The sequence below is a fragment of the Saccopteryx bilineata genome, chromosome 2 (genome assembly GCF_036850765.1).
Source record: "Saccopteryx bilineata isolate mSacBil1 chromosome 2, mSacBil1_pri_phased_curated, whole genome shotgun sequence".
In the NCBI taxonomy this organism is placed as follows: domain Eukaryota; kingdom Metazoa; phylum Chordata; class Mammalia; order Chiroptera; family Emballonuridae; genus Saccopteryx; species Saccopteryx bilineata.
The window spans coordinates 293,548,745-293,568,205 of NC_089491.1; the positions used below are offsets into that span (position 1 = coordinate 293,548,745).

General features: G+C 36.3%; 1 protein-coding gene across 2 annotated transcripts in view; it reads left to right on the forward strand.

Moving 5' to 3' along the window:
* ODR4 (odr-4 GPCR localization factor homolog) overlaps window positions 1-19,461 on the forward strand; it is a 36,586-nt gene that overhangs the window by 5,693 nt on the left and 11,432 nt on the right. For both annotated transcript variants that reach the window (XM_066261357.1, XM_066261356.1), the window contains exons 3-12: window positions 1,696-1,830; window positions 5,325-5,420; window positions 7,215-7,321; window positions 8,278-8,314; window positions 9,065-9,205; window positions 9,924-10,019; window positions 10,757-10,822; window positions 14,111-14,239; window positions 14,864-14,952; window positions 18,785-18,972. In XM_066261357.1, the coding sequence (XP_066117454.1) occupies window positions 1,696-1,830; window positions 5,325-5,420; window positions 7,215-7,321; window positions 8,278-8,314; window positions 9,065-9,205; window positions 9,924-10,019; window positions 10,757-10,822; window positions 14,111-14,239; window positions 14,864-14,952; window positions 18,785-18,972 (1,084 nt within the window). The remainder of the gene's footprint in view (window positions 1-1,695; window positions 1,831-5,324; window positions 5,421-7,214; window positions 7,322-8,277; window positions 8,315-9,064; window positions 9,206-9,923; window positions 10,020-10,756; window positions 10,823-14,110; window positions 14,240-14,863; window positions 14,953-18,784; window positions 18,973-19,461) is intronic.

Below are 19,461 nucleotides of genomic sequence, written 5' to 3' on the forward strand. Positions count from 1 at the left end.
TTTCCCTCAGGTTTGTCTATAGGAACCCTTAGGGTCATTTTCTTTTCAAAGTCATAGATTTTAAGAGAAGGAAGAGCTTTCTAATCAGCACCAAACCTTTTCCTATGTATCATACATTTGAATGTAAGTTTTTGGAAATAACCTTTGTAGAAATATTTTCTCTTTCTTTATTTTCTGGTCCAGGATGACACTAATGATGGGAATTTCAGGTCATGTCTGAGTATGAAACCATCCTAGATTGTATTATCAGCCTCATTTTTATTCTTTCTTCATAGGAAACTTCCACTGTACCAAGGCTGAGCTATTCAATGTTCCCTAAGTTTATTATTGGATTTCCCACCTTTGACTACTGTAGTACCAAAACTGAGGAACATAAATCTGATATCACATTAATTCTGTATCCCGTTGTTCTTCTGTGGACACACGTGTACAAATCCCACACTATTGTCATTTCTATTTTTTCTTTTAGTGAGAGGAGGGGAGGCAGAAACAGACTCCCGTATGTGCCCCAACCAGGATCCACCCAGCAAGCCCACTAGGGGGCGGTGCTTTGCCCATCTGGGGCCCTTGCTCTGTTGCAACCAGAGCCATGTTTTAGTGCCTGAGGCAGAGGTCATGGAGCCATCCTCAATTCCTGGGGCCAACTCATTCCAATTGAGCCATGGCTGCAGGAGAGGAGGAGAATAGAGAGAGGTGGGAGGAGGGGTGGAGAAGCAGATGAGCGGTTCTCCTGTGTGCCCTGGCCCAGAATCAAACCCGGGACATCCACATGCCAGGGCAATGTGCTGCCACTGAGCCAACCCGCCAGGGCTATTGTCATTTCTTTGTATTGTTTGTTTTCTTTTTACTATTTAGTTACTGTTGTCATTTCAATGAAAGTCAGATGTGTATGGGCATTTGTTGCTTTATTTTACTGAACCACCCAATCTGTTCAAATTATCTAGAAGTAAGTATAATAACCAGAGAACTGACCAAACATATTTATTATCTTTTTGTTTAAATGCAGTCATTTACTTACCCAGTAAACTGTTTTTCAGTGACCACGATATAATTCACATCTGAATGTCAAATAAATAAGAGCTAATATCAGATATATTAAAAGAGAACATGTGAGGAAAGTATTGTAAGGTTCTTCATGAAAATTGGTTTTTCTGTAGATTCCATTATAATATAGATATTAACAACCTAAGCTGTTATAAATGCTACTCTTGCCCTGGCCGGTTGGCTCAGTGGTAGAGCGTCGGCCTAGCGTGCTGAGGACCCGGGTTCGATTCCCGGCCAGGGCACACAGGAGAAGCGCCCATTTGCTTCTCCACCCCTCCGCCGCGCCTTCCTCTCTGTCTCTCTCTTCCCCTCCCGCAGCCAAGGCTCCATTGGAGCAAAGATGGCCCGGGCGCTGGGGATGGCTCTGTGGCATCTGCCTCAGGCGCTAGAGTGGCTCTGGTCACAACATGGCGATGCCCAGGATGGGCAGAGCATCGCCTCCTGGTGGGCAGAGCGTCGCCCCATGGTGGGCGTGCCGGGTGGATCTCGGTCGGGCGCATGTGGGAGTCTGTCTGACTGTCTCTCCCTGTTTCCAGCTTCAGAAAAAAATAAAAAAATAAAATAAAATAAATGCTACTCTTTTTGCATGTCATAAGACTTTACATTCCTTAGTCTGATATCACTAATAAGCTTTTCTGATTTGTTTTTAAGTGTTCTTCACAAAAGGATTATGTGATTCTTGCCACTAGAACACCACCCAAAGAGGAAAAAAATGAGAACCTCAAACATCCCAAAGATAAGTTGGATAATTTGGATGAAGAATGGGCCTCAGAACATGCTAACCAGGTATCATAATTTTATCCTTACATAGTTAAGTTTGTGTTTATTGACAGGCAGAATAAAAACACTTTATCCTCAGACTAGACTAGGATTTCAGAGTACTCACTCTTAAGTTTTTACAACTTGCATTTTCTTACTTGAAACCCAAGATAACAGCATAAGTAGTGAAACTGGGATTTCAACCCAGGCAGTCTCACTTTTTTTTTTTTTTTCTGAAGCTGGAAACAGGGAGAGACAGTCAGACAGACTCCCGCATGCGCCCGACCGGGATCCACCCGGCACGCCCACCAGGGGCGACGCTCTGCCCACCAGGGGGCGATGCTCTGCCCATCCCGGGCGTCGCCATGTTGTGACCAGAGCCACTCTAGCGCCTGAGGCAGAGGCCACAGAGCCATCCCCAGCTCCCGGGCCATCCCTGCTCCAATGGAGCCTTGACTGCAGGAGGGGAAGAGAGAGACAGAGAGGAAGGTGCGGCGGAGGGGTGGAGAAGCAAATGGGTGCTTCTCCTGTGTGCCCTGGCCGGGAATCGAACCCGGGTCCTCCGCACGCTAGGCCGGCGCTCTACCGCTGAGCCAACCGGCCAGGGCCCAGTCTCACTTTTTTATCTTATATGCCATGCTTTTCTATTGTTAATTTTTATCCATCATATTTTTTAACTTATCTCCTACTCTGGTCATTTAGCTTATTTCCAATTTTTCCTTACTTTATAATAATACTAGTTATTGATAATATAGTTTCTAGTCGCATTGTTTTAAAGTCTTAACCTAGGCACTGAGACAATAAAACAATGGTTAAATTTAAAATATATATATATTCTTAGAATTATATACATTTTAACAAAAGTGAAAGACATTACTCAAACCAGTAATAAGAGGAATGAGATGAAAATAGCAAAGTGTTGCAGGAATATAGAGGAGGGTGATTAAATACCTGCCAGTGGCTGGATTCAGACAGCTTCATAGAAGGCTCTCTACTTGAAAGATGAACAGGACTTTGCCAGTAAAAGCCAGAGAATAAATTGAGTGCCCAAAGCATGGAATGCCTAACTGACCCCAAGGCCTGAAAGATTTGTTAGAAGAGTAGCGTGCGATTTGGTATGATTGAAACAGGGTATATATAAGAGAATGGAGTTAGAGATAAGGCTGTAAAGGGCCAGTTATGGATGGTTTTGGAGTGCCACCCTAAGAAGTGAGGGGTTTGTTTGGTAGACGATACCTCTGTGGTAGACTTTCAGAGCTCCCCGTTTTGAGAAGGAATTAATATGATTGGTCTGTCAGTAATTCAGAAAATAAGTTTAATGCCTTAGTATAGTATAAATGGAGAATAGAGAGACTGGAGACAGAACAGAAAAAATACAGTTATAGCAATAGTCCAAAAAAAGATAATATGAGTCTAGACTCAGCTTCATGAGGAACAGTGGTAATGTCTGTTTTGTTTATGCCTATATTCTTAGTGCCAAGCACAGTAATTTCGTGGTGTATAAGGTAAACTCCAAAATATTGGATAAATGAATCCATGAATAAACTAAAGTAGTAAGCTAAAAGTTCTAGCCAAACATTTCAAAGAAAGAGCTAGTATCAAGATGATTTAGTGACCAAGTAGTTGGGGAGTGGAGAGATATTGCAAAAGAGGAGATAGAAATTACTGAGGTTTTTAGTCTGGGTTTCTAGGAAGATGGTGTTGCTGTTACAAGAGCAGGAAACAGATTTGGGGGTGGAAAAGGAAATGATGTTTAAATTTACTTAAAACTAGTTATTGAATGGATTAGGTCATCTAATAAAGAATGTTAGAATAAGGTAAAAGAATTGTTTTCTTCTCCAATCAACTTTAAATCTTTTACACACGTTTATCTGTATGTGTTTGTAATGGGAGGGGTGGTATGTAGTTATAAAAAAATTTAAGAAATATGAAATACCATGTTCTAATAAAAGTATTAGTTTAAATTTAAATTTCCCAAGAGTTTATGTATGTGTGAGTATGTATATGTACATTTAATATATATAGAGAGAGATTTTTATTTTATTTTATTTTTAGAGATATATTTTATATATAAATATATGTGTAGACACATACAGAAACATAAAATTTATGTAGCAAAATAAATTTACATTCTTTGCCTCTAGAAAGAAATGGTTCATTTTATGTTGGTGATTTTAAAAAAGTATGCAGGTGCCTCATGCTAAATATGAACTTGATTCTTTGTACATCAAGCTTGTGTTACTATAGTAAAGAGAATTTTTGAAGTCAGAGGGAACCACCAGCAGATACTACACCAATATATTATACTATGGTATCTAATTTTCTGAAGACTTAACCTTGTGATCAGTTTGTGCATATATTAACTATACAAGAGATAACCAAAGCACGCTTATCTCTGAGTATAGATGGTAGAAAGAAATTATTTGGTATAAAGAAGTAGCTACAGTCATGTGAAGGAAAATATGGAAGACAAACAGGTAGTATGTATCAAAAACTTTAAAAATATGCATACCTTCTTAAACTAGTAATCCACCTCAAGAGATTTATCATAAATAATCCAATAAACACAGAAAGACTTGCTAGGATTTTTAACCAATATTATTTTAGAGTAAAGAAAAATGAGAAATGGCATAAATGCTCAATTATATTAGTAAGTAGATTTCAAAAATTGAGGTAAGCCTAGACAATAGGGAACAGTGGATTTTCAAGTCAGACTCCCTCTCAAATTTCAGGTTCTGGTATTCTGCTAATATTAAAGGGATACAGAGGTAGTTCTGAATTATTTCTTCCCTTAAGGGTTTCCCAGATGAACTAGTAAGGTACCGAAAGTATAAGAACAAGTCAGCTCAGCCTGGGGGAGCAGGCCGAGTCAAGGTGCAGAGTAAGAAGCTGTGTGTGCATATGGAGAACAGAAAAGTTCTTGACTGGTGGGTATTTGAATATTTCAGAGAAAGTGGTGTCAGATGAGGGAGGCCCTGAGTATCAGATTAGCCAGGTTTTTGATTCTGAAATAACAGGCGAAATTAGTATTTAGCTGATAGCAGAAGTCGTTGAAAAAATTTAAGAAGAGTATGAGGAGCAATCAATAAACAACTAAAGTGAAGCAACTACAAGTTGATGCCTCTCATCTGTCTCCTCGCCCCCTCTCTTCCTTTCTGTCTGTCTGTCTCTCTCTCTAAAAAAAAGAAAAGAAAAAATTCAAGAAATTTCAGTCTTTGATCTCATGAGAAAAAGGGGTTTGTTTATGTAGCTAATGGGTTTTACTATTAAATTGTTTTTTATTTCTAAGGTAATTTTAGGGTAAAAGTTCAGGATACTCTAGGAAGATTGTATACATGATGACCCCTAGTCATTATCCATTTCTCAGTATTTTAACCAGTGTTTCAACACTTCTGCCTCAATGCTATGCATAAAGTTGGCGATAAGTAGTTATTTTCTGATTTAATATTTAGCTTCTCAAACACAAAGATTGTATATAGCACCAGATGTTCTGTTAGTTAATACTATGTTTCTATTTCTAGGTATCCAGAATGCTACCTGGAGGACTTTTAGTTCTTGGAGTATTTATTATTACAACTCTAGAAGTAGGGAATGATTTTCAAAACACCCTGCGCAGGGTAAGTCTGAAATCTAAACGTTCTTAATGTGTCAAAGTTATATCTTATTTTAATTGATGATACACATATACAATGACCTAAGCATATTTAGATTACTCTTCCATAAATCTTTATGTTGAGATTATGATGAAATAGCTTTTCCACCCAATTACTTGGTATGCTGTGTGTAATAAATGTCAATATTTATATTTTCAATCAGAGTTACACATCTTAAAATATTCTTTCATTTTACTATTATGAAACAAGCTATAATGATTTAACTTTTTTGTCACACAATAGCATATTCTGCTAGCTAGACCTTCCATTCACTTCCAAGTTATTGTTATAATGTGAAATTCATAGGTCTTGTGATTTTTCACCTGCTTAATTCTCTCAGTATTATGAGAGTAAAACATAAAGGAACAATAATCAGATACTTAGTCCTTATTCCTGGACAGAGTGTGTATCATGAATTCTGTTTTTTGTTTTATTCCTCCATCAGTGAACTGGATATAGAGATGAATGTGAAGGTTTACAAACTGTTTCCCTTGAAAACGTAATGCAAACTCTGCAGCCAGCTTTTATATCTCTTCGTATTTAAGATCCCAGTGAACCTTGAAAAAGTTATTTCCCACCCCAAGAGAGAGGGGGACTCCATATTCCTGGGAAGCGCAAAACCCCACAGAATCACCCCAAATCTTTTTCTACTAAAAAATGTGCAGCTAAGAATTCCATGGTACAGAGTCTCACAGTTTTATAACCTGTGCTGTCAAATGTCTCACCGTCAAACTTGATATTTGTACCTAAGGGAGTCGGAAGAAAATGGAGTTATTTTCCTCCCCTGGCAAATTATTCAACCTTCTGCCTCCTTTTTTGTTTTAAATAAATACATATTTCATAGTTACTCAGTCTCCTTAGCATTTTGGAATATGATCTAAATCTCTATGTATTTAATAGCATAGGTCGTGCCCCTTTTGTGGTGGGACTGGGTGAATGGGGGAGAGTGTGGGCTCAGTGGAAGGGGGATACAGCGAGGCCCTCTTTCCTTTTGCTTTTGTATCTCTGTTCTGAAGGGGCCCAGGACACGTTAGAAAGGACTAAGTTTGAATAATCTAACTTTGTTTCCATTGGCAGCATTGAGGACACTGTATGAAAGGACTTGATAGAACTTGCCAGTGTTTCACAAAAGGTCATTATTAAATATCATTATGAAGAAAGTTGTGCCTCTTTTAATCAGTTGTTTTCAGCTTCGTGGACCATGTGAATTAGGTAACAGATTAGATTTCTTTGTGCACATTATTGTGAGAAAGCTTAGAGCCAAATTTATGACTCCTTTTTCCATATCAAAGATGCACTTTTATAATTCTTATTTCTGACATAAATATGTGTGGCTACTTCTGATATTTTTCACTTTTACATTACTGCTATATTTTATGTATCCTTATGTATTGCCCTTAATATTTTGTGATATTTAAATAAGAAATGACAAATGAATGACATGCTCTATTTTTATAGTTTAATTAAGGCACAGTCTTTAGTCTGTATTTCACTTAAATGTTAGTTGCCCAAAATGAATTTCTTATGTCCAGTTGATTCTTACTGATGATGGGTTATATTTTTCTATTTAAAAACCAACTGTCAAGTAAATGAAACCCAAATGGTTAATAATCAGTTTCTTTCTTCTTTACAAAAAAGTAGGTAGAATCATAGAATTTTAAACCTCAATGGGGGCTTGAAAACATAATTGTTTTTTTCCATACTCACTTTTCTTTTCTCATTTTGCATTCAGTTGATGTATGTTTTCTTCTGTTTCAGCTAGTATTTGCTGCAGAAAAAGCTATGAATAAAAAGAGACTGTGGAATTTCATAGAGGATGAAGTCTCAGATCGAGTAACACTTCATATTTGCTCTTCTACAAAAAAGTATCTTTTATTTAGGTGTTTATGTCTTGAAAGTGTATGTTATCAAAATACTGTTTCTGCAAGTTTCCCCCCCAACATTTATTTAAATCATTATTCTAAAAATAGGCATAGTTTGTAAGTTTCTCTGTAAGTAACACATAAGTAATACTGGCAATCGTAATAATAGCAATAATGTTAATCATGTCTCGGGGTTGCAGAGAGTTTGGGAGACATGGCAAGGGACTGGAGATTGGGAGCTGTTTACCAACCATCTGCCCCAACACAGTAGGTCCCCTGCAGAGGTAGATGCCGCAACTAACAGCTTAGGCAGAGTCATGTTTTTATTATATTAAATTTTCATCTCCAGTTGCTATTGGTAAAATGTTTAATTCAAAGTGCAGGTGCACTAAGCTGAACAGTTAGGACATACAAGTTATTTTTATGTCTTTAGCCAAGATCAGGTGACACTAAATGCCAATCATAGGGCCTCCTTAACATCTTTCCTCTGCATCTTGCCAGGGTGAGAATGCCTCCCAAGTAAGAGACAGACAGCCTTGCAAGGGAGTGAAGCGATGCAAGGGCCCAGTGAATTAGGATTTGCAAAGACTCAGTTCAGAAGCTGGCCTTTTAATTTCTTTGGCTATTTAACTAGAAAGTTTCATGTACAGGCCCCTTGACCCAGTAGATTCTTAGTCTTAACTCCATCCAAAGCAGCACTCCTACTTGTTATACCGGGAATTTGGGGAAAAGTTTGCTCTTATTTTACTTATTGTGATTAGCAGGATTTATAAGCATTAAGAAATAGTTTAAAGCACCACAACATAGAGCAATTTGTGTGTGTATGTGCACACACATATATCTTTAAATGTGTAAAGTATGATTTTGTAAAAATTTTTAATGCTTACACTTTATTTTTAGTCTTTTGATTTTCAAGAATCACTTCTTTTTTGGGTCATTTCTATCCTTAATCAGTAAAGAATACTTTGTCGAACTTATGATATCCACGATCCAAAGGTAAGGAAAATGGCTCTTTAAAGAGTTTTCTGTGTTGCAAACAGTTTTAAAAATAAAACTCAGTTCTTTATTTAGTTTTAATAATTTTCAATGCTATCTCCTCCTATTGATGTCCAAAACCACATATAGTTTTTTATTTTGAAGGGTTAATTTCATTACAGACAAGGAAAATTTTTTTTAATTGTTAAAATTTTTATTAAGCTCCACTTGCCTTATTTATGTGTTTAGTGTATTTGTTTATGTGTGTAGAATATTATATTTGAGAGGCTGATAGTAAAAGCATGTGGGACTCTTATAGCTATCTTGCCCACTAATCATGCTACTTATACTCAGCCGAATCCATAGTAACATTTTACTAAAGTGTTTAAAAGCAGTGTGAAAAAGTAACTGCAGAATTCTGTTGGCAAGGAATGGACAGAAAGGGGAAAGTCTGGCACCTAGTAGTCACTCAGTGATGATGTGATTCATGTCAGAAGCTTCAGATGAGAACTAGAGGATTGTCAGAATTCTAAACATGGACTTTCTGATCCTTTCCCAGCCAACTGCTGGGGGAGGGGCTGCCCAGTTCAGTGTTCTGAAAGTTACTAAACTTAAATGCATGCTTTATTTTTATTTAGTTGTAACCTATTGCTCTTTGATGAAAGAATTTGGCCAAATATGTTTGCTATCATGTCATATGAGTTATTAGGTTGTACAGACGATGACCTAAATCACATGTTGTATGTTTTCCCCCCTTTCCCACTGCTGAAGAGTTCAGCAAAACCAGCGGATTGGAAGTATCAAAGTGGACTATCAACTTCATGGCCTTCTCTCAAGTGTACAGTTCATGTTAATATTCACATCCCACTGTCTGCGACTTCTGTCGGCTATCCTCTGGAGAAAAATACAAAGGTATCAGGGGAAAATGAATTTTCTGTAGTGATTGCTAAATAGGCAATCTGCTTTTATTTTGTTGCCATTTGTTTTATTATCCTCAAAAATTGCATTCTAATATGATGTTGTTAGGGGTAACTAATTACCACTGAGTACAAATTTAGTGGTAGGACAATGTCATAATACTTATATATTTAGTATAATGGGTGCTCCATAAATATTTATTAATTAACATAATTATGTACATTGTAAAATATAGTTATGTAAGAAGATACACTGTTGGGTCTTTTTGCTTTCTCTTGATCTTTAGTTTTGTTTTCCCTTTTTCAGTCCTTTTTAAAAATTTCTGTATCTTTTGTTTATATCTCATTTCTATTGAAGGAGGCAAATGGAGGTTGCTTGTTTTTTCCTCCTTAATACTGTTATATATATTTGAGGCTCTTTCTCTTTTTTTACATTTTTAAAAGATAATGGGAATTACTGAATTTATTTGACTGTGGTCCTGTCGTTATTAAGCCTCCTCTTATGAATGGTAGTTTGGGATAAAGACTAGAAAAACTATTATTAAGTATGAGTAAGGTGCCAAAATTTGGGGATGTACTTTTTTTGTTGTTCATAAGACTGATACTTAGAGTTTTTTACTGCTTCAGAGAATGAGGTGGAAAGAGTCAACTCTAGGGAGTGTATTTGAGATGGTATCATGTCTGAAAGATATCCCTGTTGTGTTTCTTCTAAGAATGGACTTACACGCTGGGCCAAGCAAATAGAAAATGGTGTTTATTTGATTAATGGACAAGTTAAAGCTGAAGATTGTGACCTACTAGAAGGACAGGTGAGTTACAAAAAATAATCTTACTTATGAAATTGTGTTAAGGAAAAATAAAAGACGACTTTTAGTTCTTTGGTCTTTTCCTTCATGAAAACAGTTTTCATCTACTTCTTATTTTTAAGGTCTTTTAAAGTAAAGATCAGATGTTTTTCTTCAGAAAATCATGGGAGGTTATTTCAGAAATAATTGGAATCCTGCCCTGAGAGCAATTTGAAGACTAAGTCTCACCATTTTAAGCCCCTTATAAGGGCTTCTAAAATAGCTTTGATCCAAAGAGACACTTTGGTGATCTCTTCTTTCAGGGCAAGGGTAGGGAAACTTGATGTAAAAAACCGAAAGGTAAATATTTTAGACTTTGAGGGCCGTTTGGTGACTGTTACAGTTACTCTGCTCTTATGTTGTAGCATGAAAGCAGCCACCAATAACATGTAAATGGATGGTCGTGGCAGGCTGTGTTCCAGTAAAACTTTATTTATAAAGGCTGGTGGTAGTTTGGATTTGACCCGCGTACCATGGTTTTCCAATCCTCGCTTTAGGGAATAAAAGAGGCAATCACGGCTTTTAACAGTGTACACGGATTGCTATAGAATACATAAATTACATGTCTTTAGAAAAAGCTTAAATAAAACAAATATTAAGACTTTTTCCTCGAGGTTACTTAGTATGTGTCAGATAGTTTTTAAATTGTCTTTTACATTCCATTCCAATCTCAATAATCTATTTTAAATTTTTTTTTTCAGAAAAAATCTAGAGGAAATGCTCAAGCAATTAGTCATTCTTTTGATGTTAGAATGCTAACACCATTGGTAAGTATTTTAAAATCCCACTTATCTAAAATGTTATTTTTAAGAATAACCTTAATGAAAGTTTTTCATGCTGATAATTAGAGAGTCTAAGAATTTTATTTTATTTATTTATTTATTTATTTATTTTGTATTTTTCTGAAGTTGGAAACGGGGAGACAGACTCCCACATGCGCCCAACCGGGATCCACCCGGCATGCCCACCAGGGGGCGATGCTCTGCCCATCTGGGGCTTTGCTCTGTCACAACCAGAGCCATCCTAACGCCTGAGGCAGAGGCCACAGAGCCATCCTCAGTGCCCCGGCCAACTTTGCTCCAGTGGAGCCTTGGCTGTGGGAGGGGAAGAGAGAGACAGAGAGGAAGGAGAAGGGGAGTGGTGGAGAAGCAGATGGGCACTTCTCTTGTGTGCCCTGGCCGGGAATCAAACCCAGGACTCCTGCATGCAAGGCCGATGCTCCACCACTGAGCCAACCAACCGGCCAGGGCCATAGAGTCTAAGAATTTTAGAGATAGACGAGAATGTAAAAAACATCCAGTTCTAGGAAAGTTACTCCCAAGAAAAATTATTATGATAAAACTGATTTGGCCCTCTTGGCTCAAGACCATTAAAATTTTAACATAAAGCTGACAGCATTTAAATGTAGGTATTTGTACATACGTACATTCACACATACACACATATGTATGTGTGTAATATTTTGGGTTGTATATTTTACAAGCACAGTTATAATTCCTAACTTAAAAGTAAAAGATGTGTGTACAGATGTAGTAAGAGTTGTCATACACTTAAGTTGAATTAGCTGCACACTCCTCTGATTTCATAAAAATCACACTGTATTAGCAGTTTTTATATTTTTGTATGGTGGTTGTAAGTTACACATTTTTTCAGAAATTGTAAATTGGGTGTCTTGAAGAATAAGAAGTTAAAGACACTAATTATTCCTAAAAGTATGCATGCTTTTGATTTTAATCCTGCCTGAAATTTTCCTTGAAAATGGTAAAATGTACACACACATTTTTAGAAAAGTTTTAATTTCAATATTATACTAGAAATATTGAAACAAATATTATTAGTATTTCTGTATTCTCTTAACTTAATAAAATAGATTTATGAGGATAGTTTAATTTCTTCTTTTCATTCTGTGTTTAGCAACAATAGAGGAGCACTAAATTGTCGTTGGATTTGTGCCACTCAACATATGTTCTTAATTTCTCATCTCAATAATTTAAAAGTATTTTTAATCTTTTGTTTTCCTTTTTATTTTATTTATTTATGTATTTATTTATTTATTTATTTATTTCAGAGACAGAGCGAGAATCAGAGAGAGGAATAGATAGGGACAGACAGACAGGAACAGAGAGAGATGAGAAGCATCAATCATCAGTTTTTCGTTGTGACACCTTAGTTGTTCATTGATTGCTTTCTCATATGTGCCTTGACTGTGGGCCTTGAGCAGACTGAGTAACCCCTTGCTGGAGTCAGTGACTTTGGATCCAAGCTGGTGAGCTTTTTGCTCACACCAGATGACCCTGTGCTCAAGCTGGCAACCTCGGGGTCTCGAACCTGGATCCTTCCACATCCCAGTCCAACGCTCTATCCACTGCGCCACCGCCTGGTCAGGCTTATTTTATTTTTTAGAAATATCCTTTGTTTATGCTATTTCTTTACCTACATGCTTTTTACTAGTTATGCTTATGTGACCTTAGTTTAGTGATATAAATTTGCAGTGGGAGATTCGTAAATGGAAATACAGAGAGAAAAGTGGAAGATAATATCACAAATAATCATGAGTTAATTTTTGTGATCTTTTATATATAGTGTAGTATATTTTTGTCAATCATCCCACTGTTCAGCCAGCTGGAAACTTGAACATGATCAATATATAATACATAGTCTCTAAGTGCTTGGTGCTGCCTTCCTCCCCCTCAGCCTCTGTCAAGTTGTGTTGATGTATCTTTGCAGTGCTAAGCTGCTCTTTTATTTTGGTTGTAGTCAGTCCCACCACTTCCTGATTGTTCTTTATTGCACACATACGATTAGCACTGTTCACAAGTTGCATGATTTGCTTTTGTTCTTCAGGATTGACCTATTGTTGAATGATTTATTCCAGGCATATTTAGAACATACTTGTTTGGTCCATTTGGGGGATTTTTAAAAAAATCATTTTTATTTCCATTGTGATGTTATAGGCCTCGTAGTACAGTCATTGTTTCAAAACTCTTCTTGTTTTGGCACTTACTGAACTGTTAAGGTTAAAACTCTGTGTGACACATCTCAGAACCAAGTATGCACTAACACTCGTTAGATTAAAAAAGAGGGGACTGGTGAGATGAAAATAACCGCTCTGAGCGCTGATACAATTCCTGACAGGCCTAGTGGACTGGCTCTTTCCTGCTGTGGAGCAGGTTGCATTACTTCAGTCAGAAAGGTTTGAGTGGGAAGCATATAAATAAATGAGTACCTTATAATTTTACCATATTTTTCACATTCTGCTTTGCATTCCAGTTATTTTTTTTGCAAATCTTACATGGCATGCCATATAACTCCTGTTAAATAATCTCGTCTTTTTTTTAATTTTTAAAATTAATTAATTCATTCATTCATTTACATCTGATAAGCCCACCAGGGGGTGATGCTCTGCCCATCTGGGGCATTGCTCTGCTGCTTTGTTGCAACCGGAGCCATTTTTTTTTTTAGCACCTTAGTCGGAGGCCGTGGAGTCATTCTCAGCGCCTGGAGCCAACTCTCTCCAATCGAGTCATGGCTGCAGGATGGAAGGAAAGAGAGAGAAATGAGAGGGGGTGTGGTGGAGAAGCAGATGGGTGATTCTCCTGTGTGTCCTGACCAGGAATCAAACCTGGGACATCCACATGCCAGGCTGATGCTTTACCACTGAACCAACCGGCCACGGCTAGATCATCTCTTCTTTATATATCTTTTCATCCTAATACTTATCTGGGTAATCTGCAAATACTATGTATTTTAGTGAATATAATGATTTGAATATTGGTACTTTGGATGGTTATGTCAGTAAGAAAAAATTTAGAGATAGTTGTGTTTAGTTTCAGACTATATTCAAAATACACAGAAAATAATATAACTTATAAGAAGAAATATGAAGGCATTTTAATAATTTATGGAGAATATTTTCAACCATTTGGTTCAGTCAAAAATTTCTTCTTTATGAAATGGCCTCTGTAATGTTTAAATATTTCATATGGTTATGAATGTAGTTTATATAGTTAATATAATGTTGGCTATGAGAACTTACAGTGATTTTTGTCTTTCAGCTCCTGAATTCAGACCACAGGTCCACAGCCACCGTCCAGATCTGCAGCGGCTCTGTGAACCTGAAGGGCACTGTGAAATGCAGAGCGTATCTTCACAGCAGTAAACCCAAGGTCAAAGACGCTGTGCAGGTACAGAAGAGGCAGCTGGCACATGAAGAATACAGTGTGTTATGTAACTGCTCAAAAATCCCAAAGTGTTATTTTATTCTATCTCTGATTTCATAATTATTAATTTTAACTAATAGAGGCCCAATTGGTTGGGCAGTACAACTGTACCAAGTCGTTGGCCTCAGGATTATACATGTTGATTAAGTGCTCCATAGTACATTGGAAATTATTTCTTCTAAGGGAATTGGACTTTTTAAATAACAGGAAAAATATTCATTGAAAGAATTATTAGGTGGTGTTCTGTAATCTATATGATTCAGAAACTTTAAAAAGGACTACTGGCACTTGTCATATTACACATTTTCTAGTTCAGAGCTCTAGCGTTCTTGTTTAGCTGCAAAGTTGCATTTGCTGTTTGGTTTTATTATTTAGATTAGGTAGGTAAGTTTGCTTTAAACTATTCATTTGTTAATAAGCATGTTAAGTTAAGTAGACATTTAAAAAGAAATGATGTATCATTTCTGTTAGTGGATATGATTATATAGGGAAAACACATAAGGGAGGCTTTTTTGGTAATGAAATAATACAGATCTAAAGTAACAGGTTTTATTTCTTACTGTGATTTGTTCTGTCTTGCTTTTTTAGGCAGTGAAGAGAGATATATTGAATACAGTGGCTGATCGTTGTGAAATACTATTTGAGGATCTGCTCTTGAATGACATTCCAGAAAAAAAAGTTATGAGTATAAAATTAAGTATTTTTATTGCCTGTGTTCAAGAGGACATCAAGATATAATAGATATGTCGCCTATATAACTACCTATATCTGTCTTTAATAACAATGTGTTCTCTTTTACATTTTTCTATTAAATGAAAGTTTTCAGTTGTACCAATAAGCGCTTGTGAACACCTTACAACAGCAAACCTGTCAACATTTAACATTTCTGGGAAGATTTTTAAAAAAATTTCTGCCAGACTGAAAAACTATGTTAACATTTTAAAATTAATTCTTTAAATATTTATTTTAGTTTTTTTGAAAGAATTTATTCATAATCAAATTTATTAGTGTTGAGTGTTATGTAATAGATTGTTAATAGGCATTAATTTTTGGTATATGTGAATTGATATCTTATTCTCACCAAATTTTTTGTGTACTCTAACAGACTTTTTAGATTAAAAAAGTCTGGGTCATGGTGTCATAACCTATTATAACTATTTATATTATATATTTTGTGAAACACAGTTTACCATTTAGTAATTTGTGTTAAAAATAATTATTCAGAAAGACAATTTTAACATTGAGTATGCCTTTTAAAACAATACATTCGTCTTCACCTTCCTACCATTCAGATTTTAATTTAGAGAGAGAGAAACATCACTTGCAACCTTGGCATATTTGGGTTGACTCTAAATAACTGAGCTACCTGGCCAGGGCCTACATTCCTTATTTTAAAGTAAATATAGTCTTTGGATTATGGCTATCCAGATGAAGGAACTTAATATCTCAACAACAGTAAGAAAATCATAAGAACTCTTTTTACTTAAGTAAAAAGAGATCTTAAAGTATTTCAGATCTTTATTATTCTGTCCGCCTCCTTTCAGTCCTGTCCAACTTACTGTCAGTAAATGACCTACTCCCTGTGAAAACTGAGGTCAATTTTGAAATCTCTTACTTTCTTCTATTCCTACATCCATGTCCATTTATATTGCTTGTTCTCTCAGAACATTCCCAGTCCTCTTGGCTGTGGTTATGGTTCTACTTGCTGGATGGCATTTTTCATCCCTTCAGACAAGTGGCTACTTATCTTTTTTTTTTTTAATAATTTTATTTTTTTAATGGGGCAACATTAATAAATCAGGATATATATATTCTAAGATAACAAGTCCAGGTTATCTTGTCTTTCAATTATGTTGCATACCCATCACCCAAAGTCAGATTGTCCTCTGTCATCTTCTATCTAGTTTTCTTTGTGCCCCTCCCCCTTTCCCTCTCCCTTTCCCCCCTCCCCTCGTAACCACCACACTCTTATCAATGTCTCTTAGTTTCACTTTTATGTCCCACCTACGTATGGAATAATGCAGTTCCTGTTTTTTTCTGATTTACTTATTTCACTTCATATAATGTTATCAAGATCCCACCATTTTGCTGTAAATGATCCGATGTCATCATTTCTTATGGCTGAGTAGTATTCCATAGTGTATATGTGCCACATCTTCTTTATCCAGTCATCTATTGACGGGCTTTTTGGTTGTTTCCATGTCCTGGCCACTGTGAACAATGCTGCAATGAACATGGGGCTGCATGCAGCCCCATGAAGACACATACTTATCTTTTAAGAGTCAGCTCAGATATCATCTATTTTATAAAAAATTGCTATAATCTTCAGTATGACATAGGAATCTATTAATCAGCAGAAACCCAATTCTTATCATATTGGCCTAAATTTTTTTCTGTTTTAAACTTATTCAAAGAATATTGAACTAGATATTCTAGCATGGGAATATTCCTAAAGGACTATTTTTTAGAATATTTTTAAAGATGTGTCTTTTTTTAAAAGATCCTTCCTCCTATTTTTAACCTCAGACCAACTAGAAAACTTGGTCTTTTTTTTTAGATAATAAATAGCTAATTTAACTTTTTAATTTGAAAATTATAAAGCTTTTTATTTTTTAATGAGTACTTTAAGTTCATTGCAACCAATTCTTTAACATTTGATTTATAGCAAGCATATTTATCTCTTTTGTAGGCAAAGCTAGAATGAGTGCAGTTGAAATCTTTTTTTAAGTTTTACATACTAATTACAGATACACATTATAGCCATCGTTGAAAGCATAGAACAGGGGTCCCCAAACTTTTTACACAGGGGGCCAGTTCACTGTCCCTCAGACCGTTGGAGGGCCGGACTATAAAAAAAAAACTATGAACAAATCCCTATGCACACTGCACAAATCTTATTTTAAAGTAAAAAAACAAAATGGGAGCAAATACAATATTTAAAATAAAGAACAAGTAAATTTAAATCAACAAACTGACCAGTATTTCAATGGGAACTATGCTCCTCTCACTGACCACCAATGAAAGAGGTGCCCCTTCCGGAAGTGCGGCGGGGGCCGGATAAATGGACTCAGGGGGCCGCATGTGGCCCGCGGCTGTAGTTTGGGGACCCCTGGTATAGAAATTAATCTGTTCCAAGAAACTGTGGCCCCAAATAATATAAATATATTCCTAATGTCAGTGTGTGGACAATTTATATGCTACAATACAAATTGCAGTAATATAATCTTACAGCTAGGCGGCAGTCTGGTCAAAGTAAAATTGTTTTTCCAATTCTCATATGAAAGCAGAATGGTTATAAACAGAATATGACAGGAACACATAATTTAAGTCATTGCATTTCTCCTGACAGGCATCCTTTGTTTTCTGTTTGTAGTTATATAAAGTTACCAGTAGTTTCTTGGTTAGTAAATAGGTTACTGTTAAAGTTTGAGCCCTACTTTTCTATGTGATTTGTACATTGGTAGCTTTTTAAATTATATCCATCACTGGGGGAGGAAGGAGAGGGAGGGGGTTGGGGGAGAGGAGGGGCTCAAATTAAACCAGATAGAAGGTGACAGAAGACAATTTGATTTTGGGTGAGGGGTATGCAACATAATCAAATGTCAAAATAATGTGGAGATGTTTTCTCTGAACATATGTACCCTGATTTATCAATGTCACCCCATTAAAATTAATTAATTAAAAAAAAACATGCTAAGTGCAATAAGCCAGTCACAAAAGGCCACAAAAAATAAATAAATAAATAAATTATATCCATCACTGAAAGAAGTCATTCTATGCACAAGATCTTAATCTTTGTTGATAGTTCATTATAATCATGGTGTTGAACCAAACAATAATTGTGTTTATGTGGGCCAGAGAGGATGTTAGAAATTGGGAAATGAGGAAAAGGGAAAATAAAAACAAAGCAAGATGAAATTGGTAGTGAGGTTAATATACAGAATATCTATCTTGATGTCATTACATATGCTTGATATAAGGTGCTACTAGCATCTTATAAGATGAAGTCAGTGGTGAGATTATTTTGTACATACATTTACAAAAATGCATGCTGTTGTATTCTATACAATTGGTATAAATGGATACTAATTTGGCTCCAAACTTGCATGAAAAGGGAAACTTATTTATAAAATTTAGTACTTGTAAAGTGAAAAAAAAGGAACAACAAAAATAACAATTCTTGGGATCAGAGACAGAATTCTCTCCTGGGTATTCTTACACAGGAGGGTAGATAATACAAGAATATATAATCAATAACCTCCTCAGATTGAAGGCAGTGATAAGTTTATGTTTCATAAGAGTATCATCTAGTTCCCTTGCAGAGAAGCCAGGGGTATTAAGGTACAGCAGGCTTTAGTATGAGCAGTTTTATACCAGGTTAATTAGAAAATGAAAATAACTTTTAGGTTTTATTTCTGTTGATGTATGATACTTTTTATATACTTATAAAATATATATCACTGATACCGGTGACAAAACTATCTAAATATTGATAATGTTTCTTCTTTTAGATTCCAAAAAAGAGTTTCACATCCTTCCTCACCGGGTGTTTGTCCCTGTTCCGGGATCCTCAGTAATGTTATGTGATTATAAATTTGGTGATGAGTCACCTGAAGAAATCAGAGACCATTTTATAGAGATGTTAGATCATAGAATTCAAATAGAAGATTTGGAAATTGCAGAGGAAATAAACACAGGTAATTATATGTTATCTAAGAACCTGATTAGACTACTGCTAAGGTAACCCATGAAACATCTAGTTTAAATGTCTAATGTCTTTAGATTTCCTTTTTTTTTTTATTAAGTGAGAGGTGGAGAGGCCGGGAGGCAGAAAGACAGGCTCCCACATGCGCCCTACAGGGTGATGCTCTGCCCATCAGGGGTCCCTGCTCGATTGCTTGGAAACTGAGCTATTTCTATGCCTGAGGTGAGGCCCTGGAGCTATTCTCAGTGTCTGGGGCCAACTTGCTCAAACCATTCAAACCATGGCAGCATGAGGGGAAGAGAGAGAGAGAGAGAGAGAGAGAGAGAGAAGGGGAAAGGGGTGGGGTGGAGAAGCAGATGGTCACTTCTGTGTAACCTGACCGGGAATTGAACCCGAGACTTCCACGTGCTGGCCCAACACTCTACTGCTGAGCCAACCAGCCAGGGCCTTTAGATTTCCTAAAAGCTAATTGTTTGATACT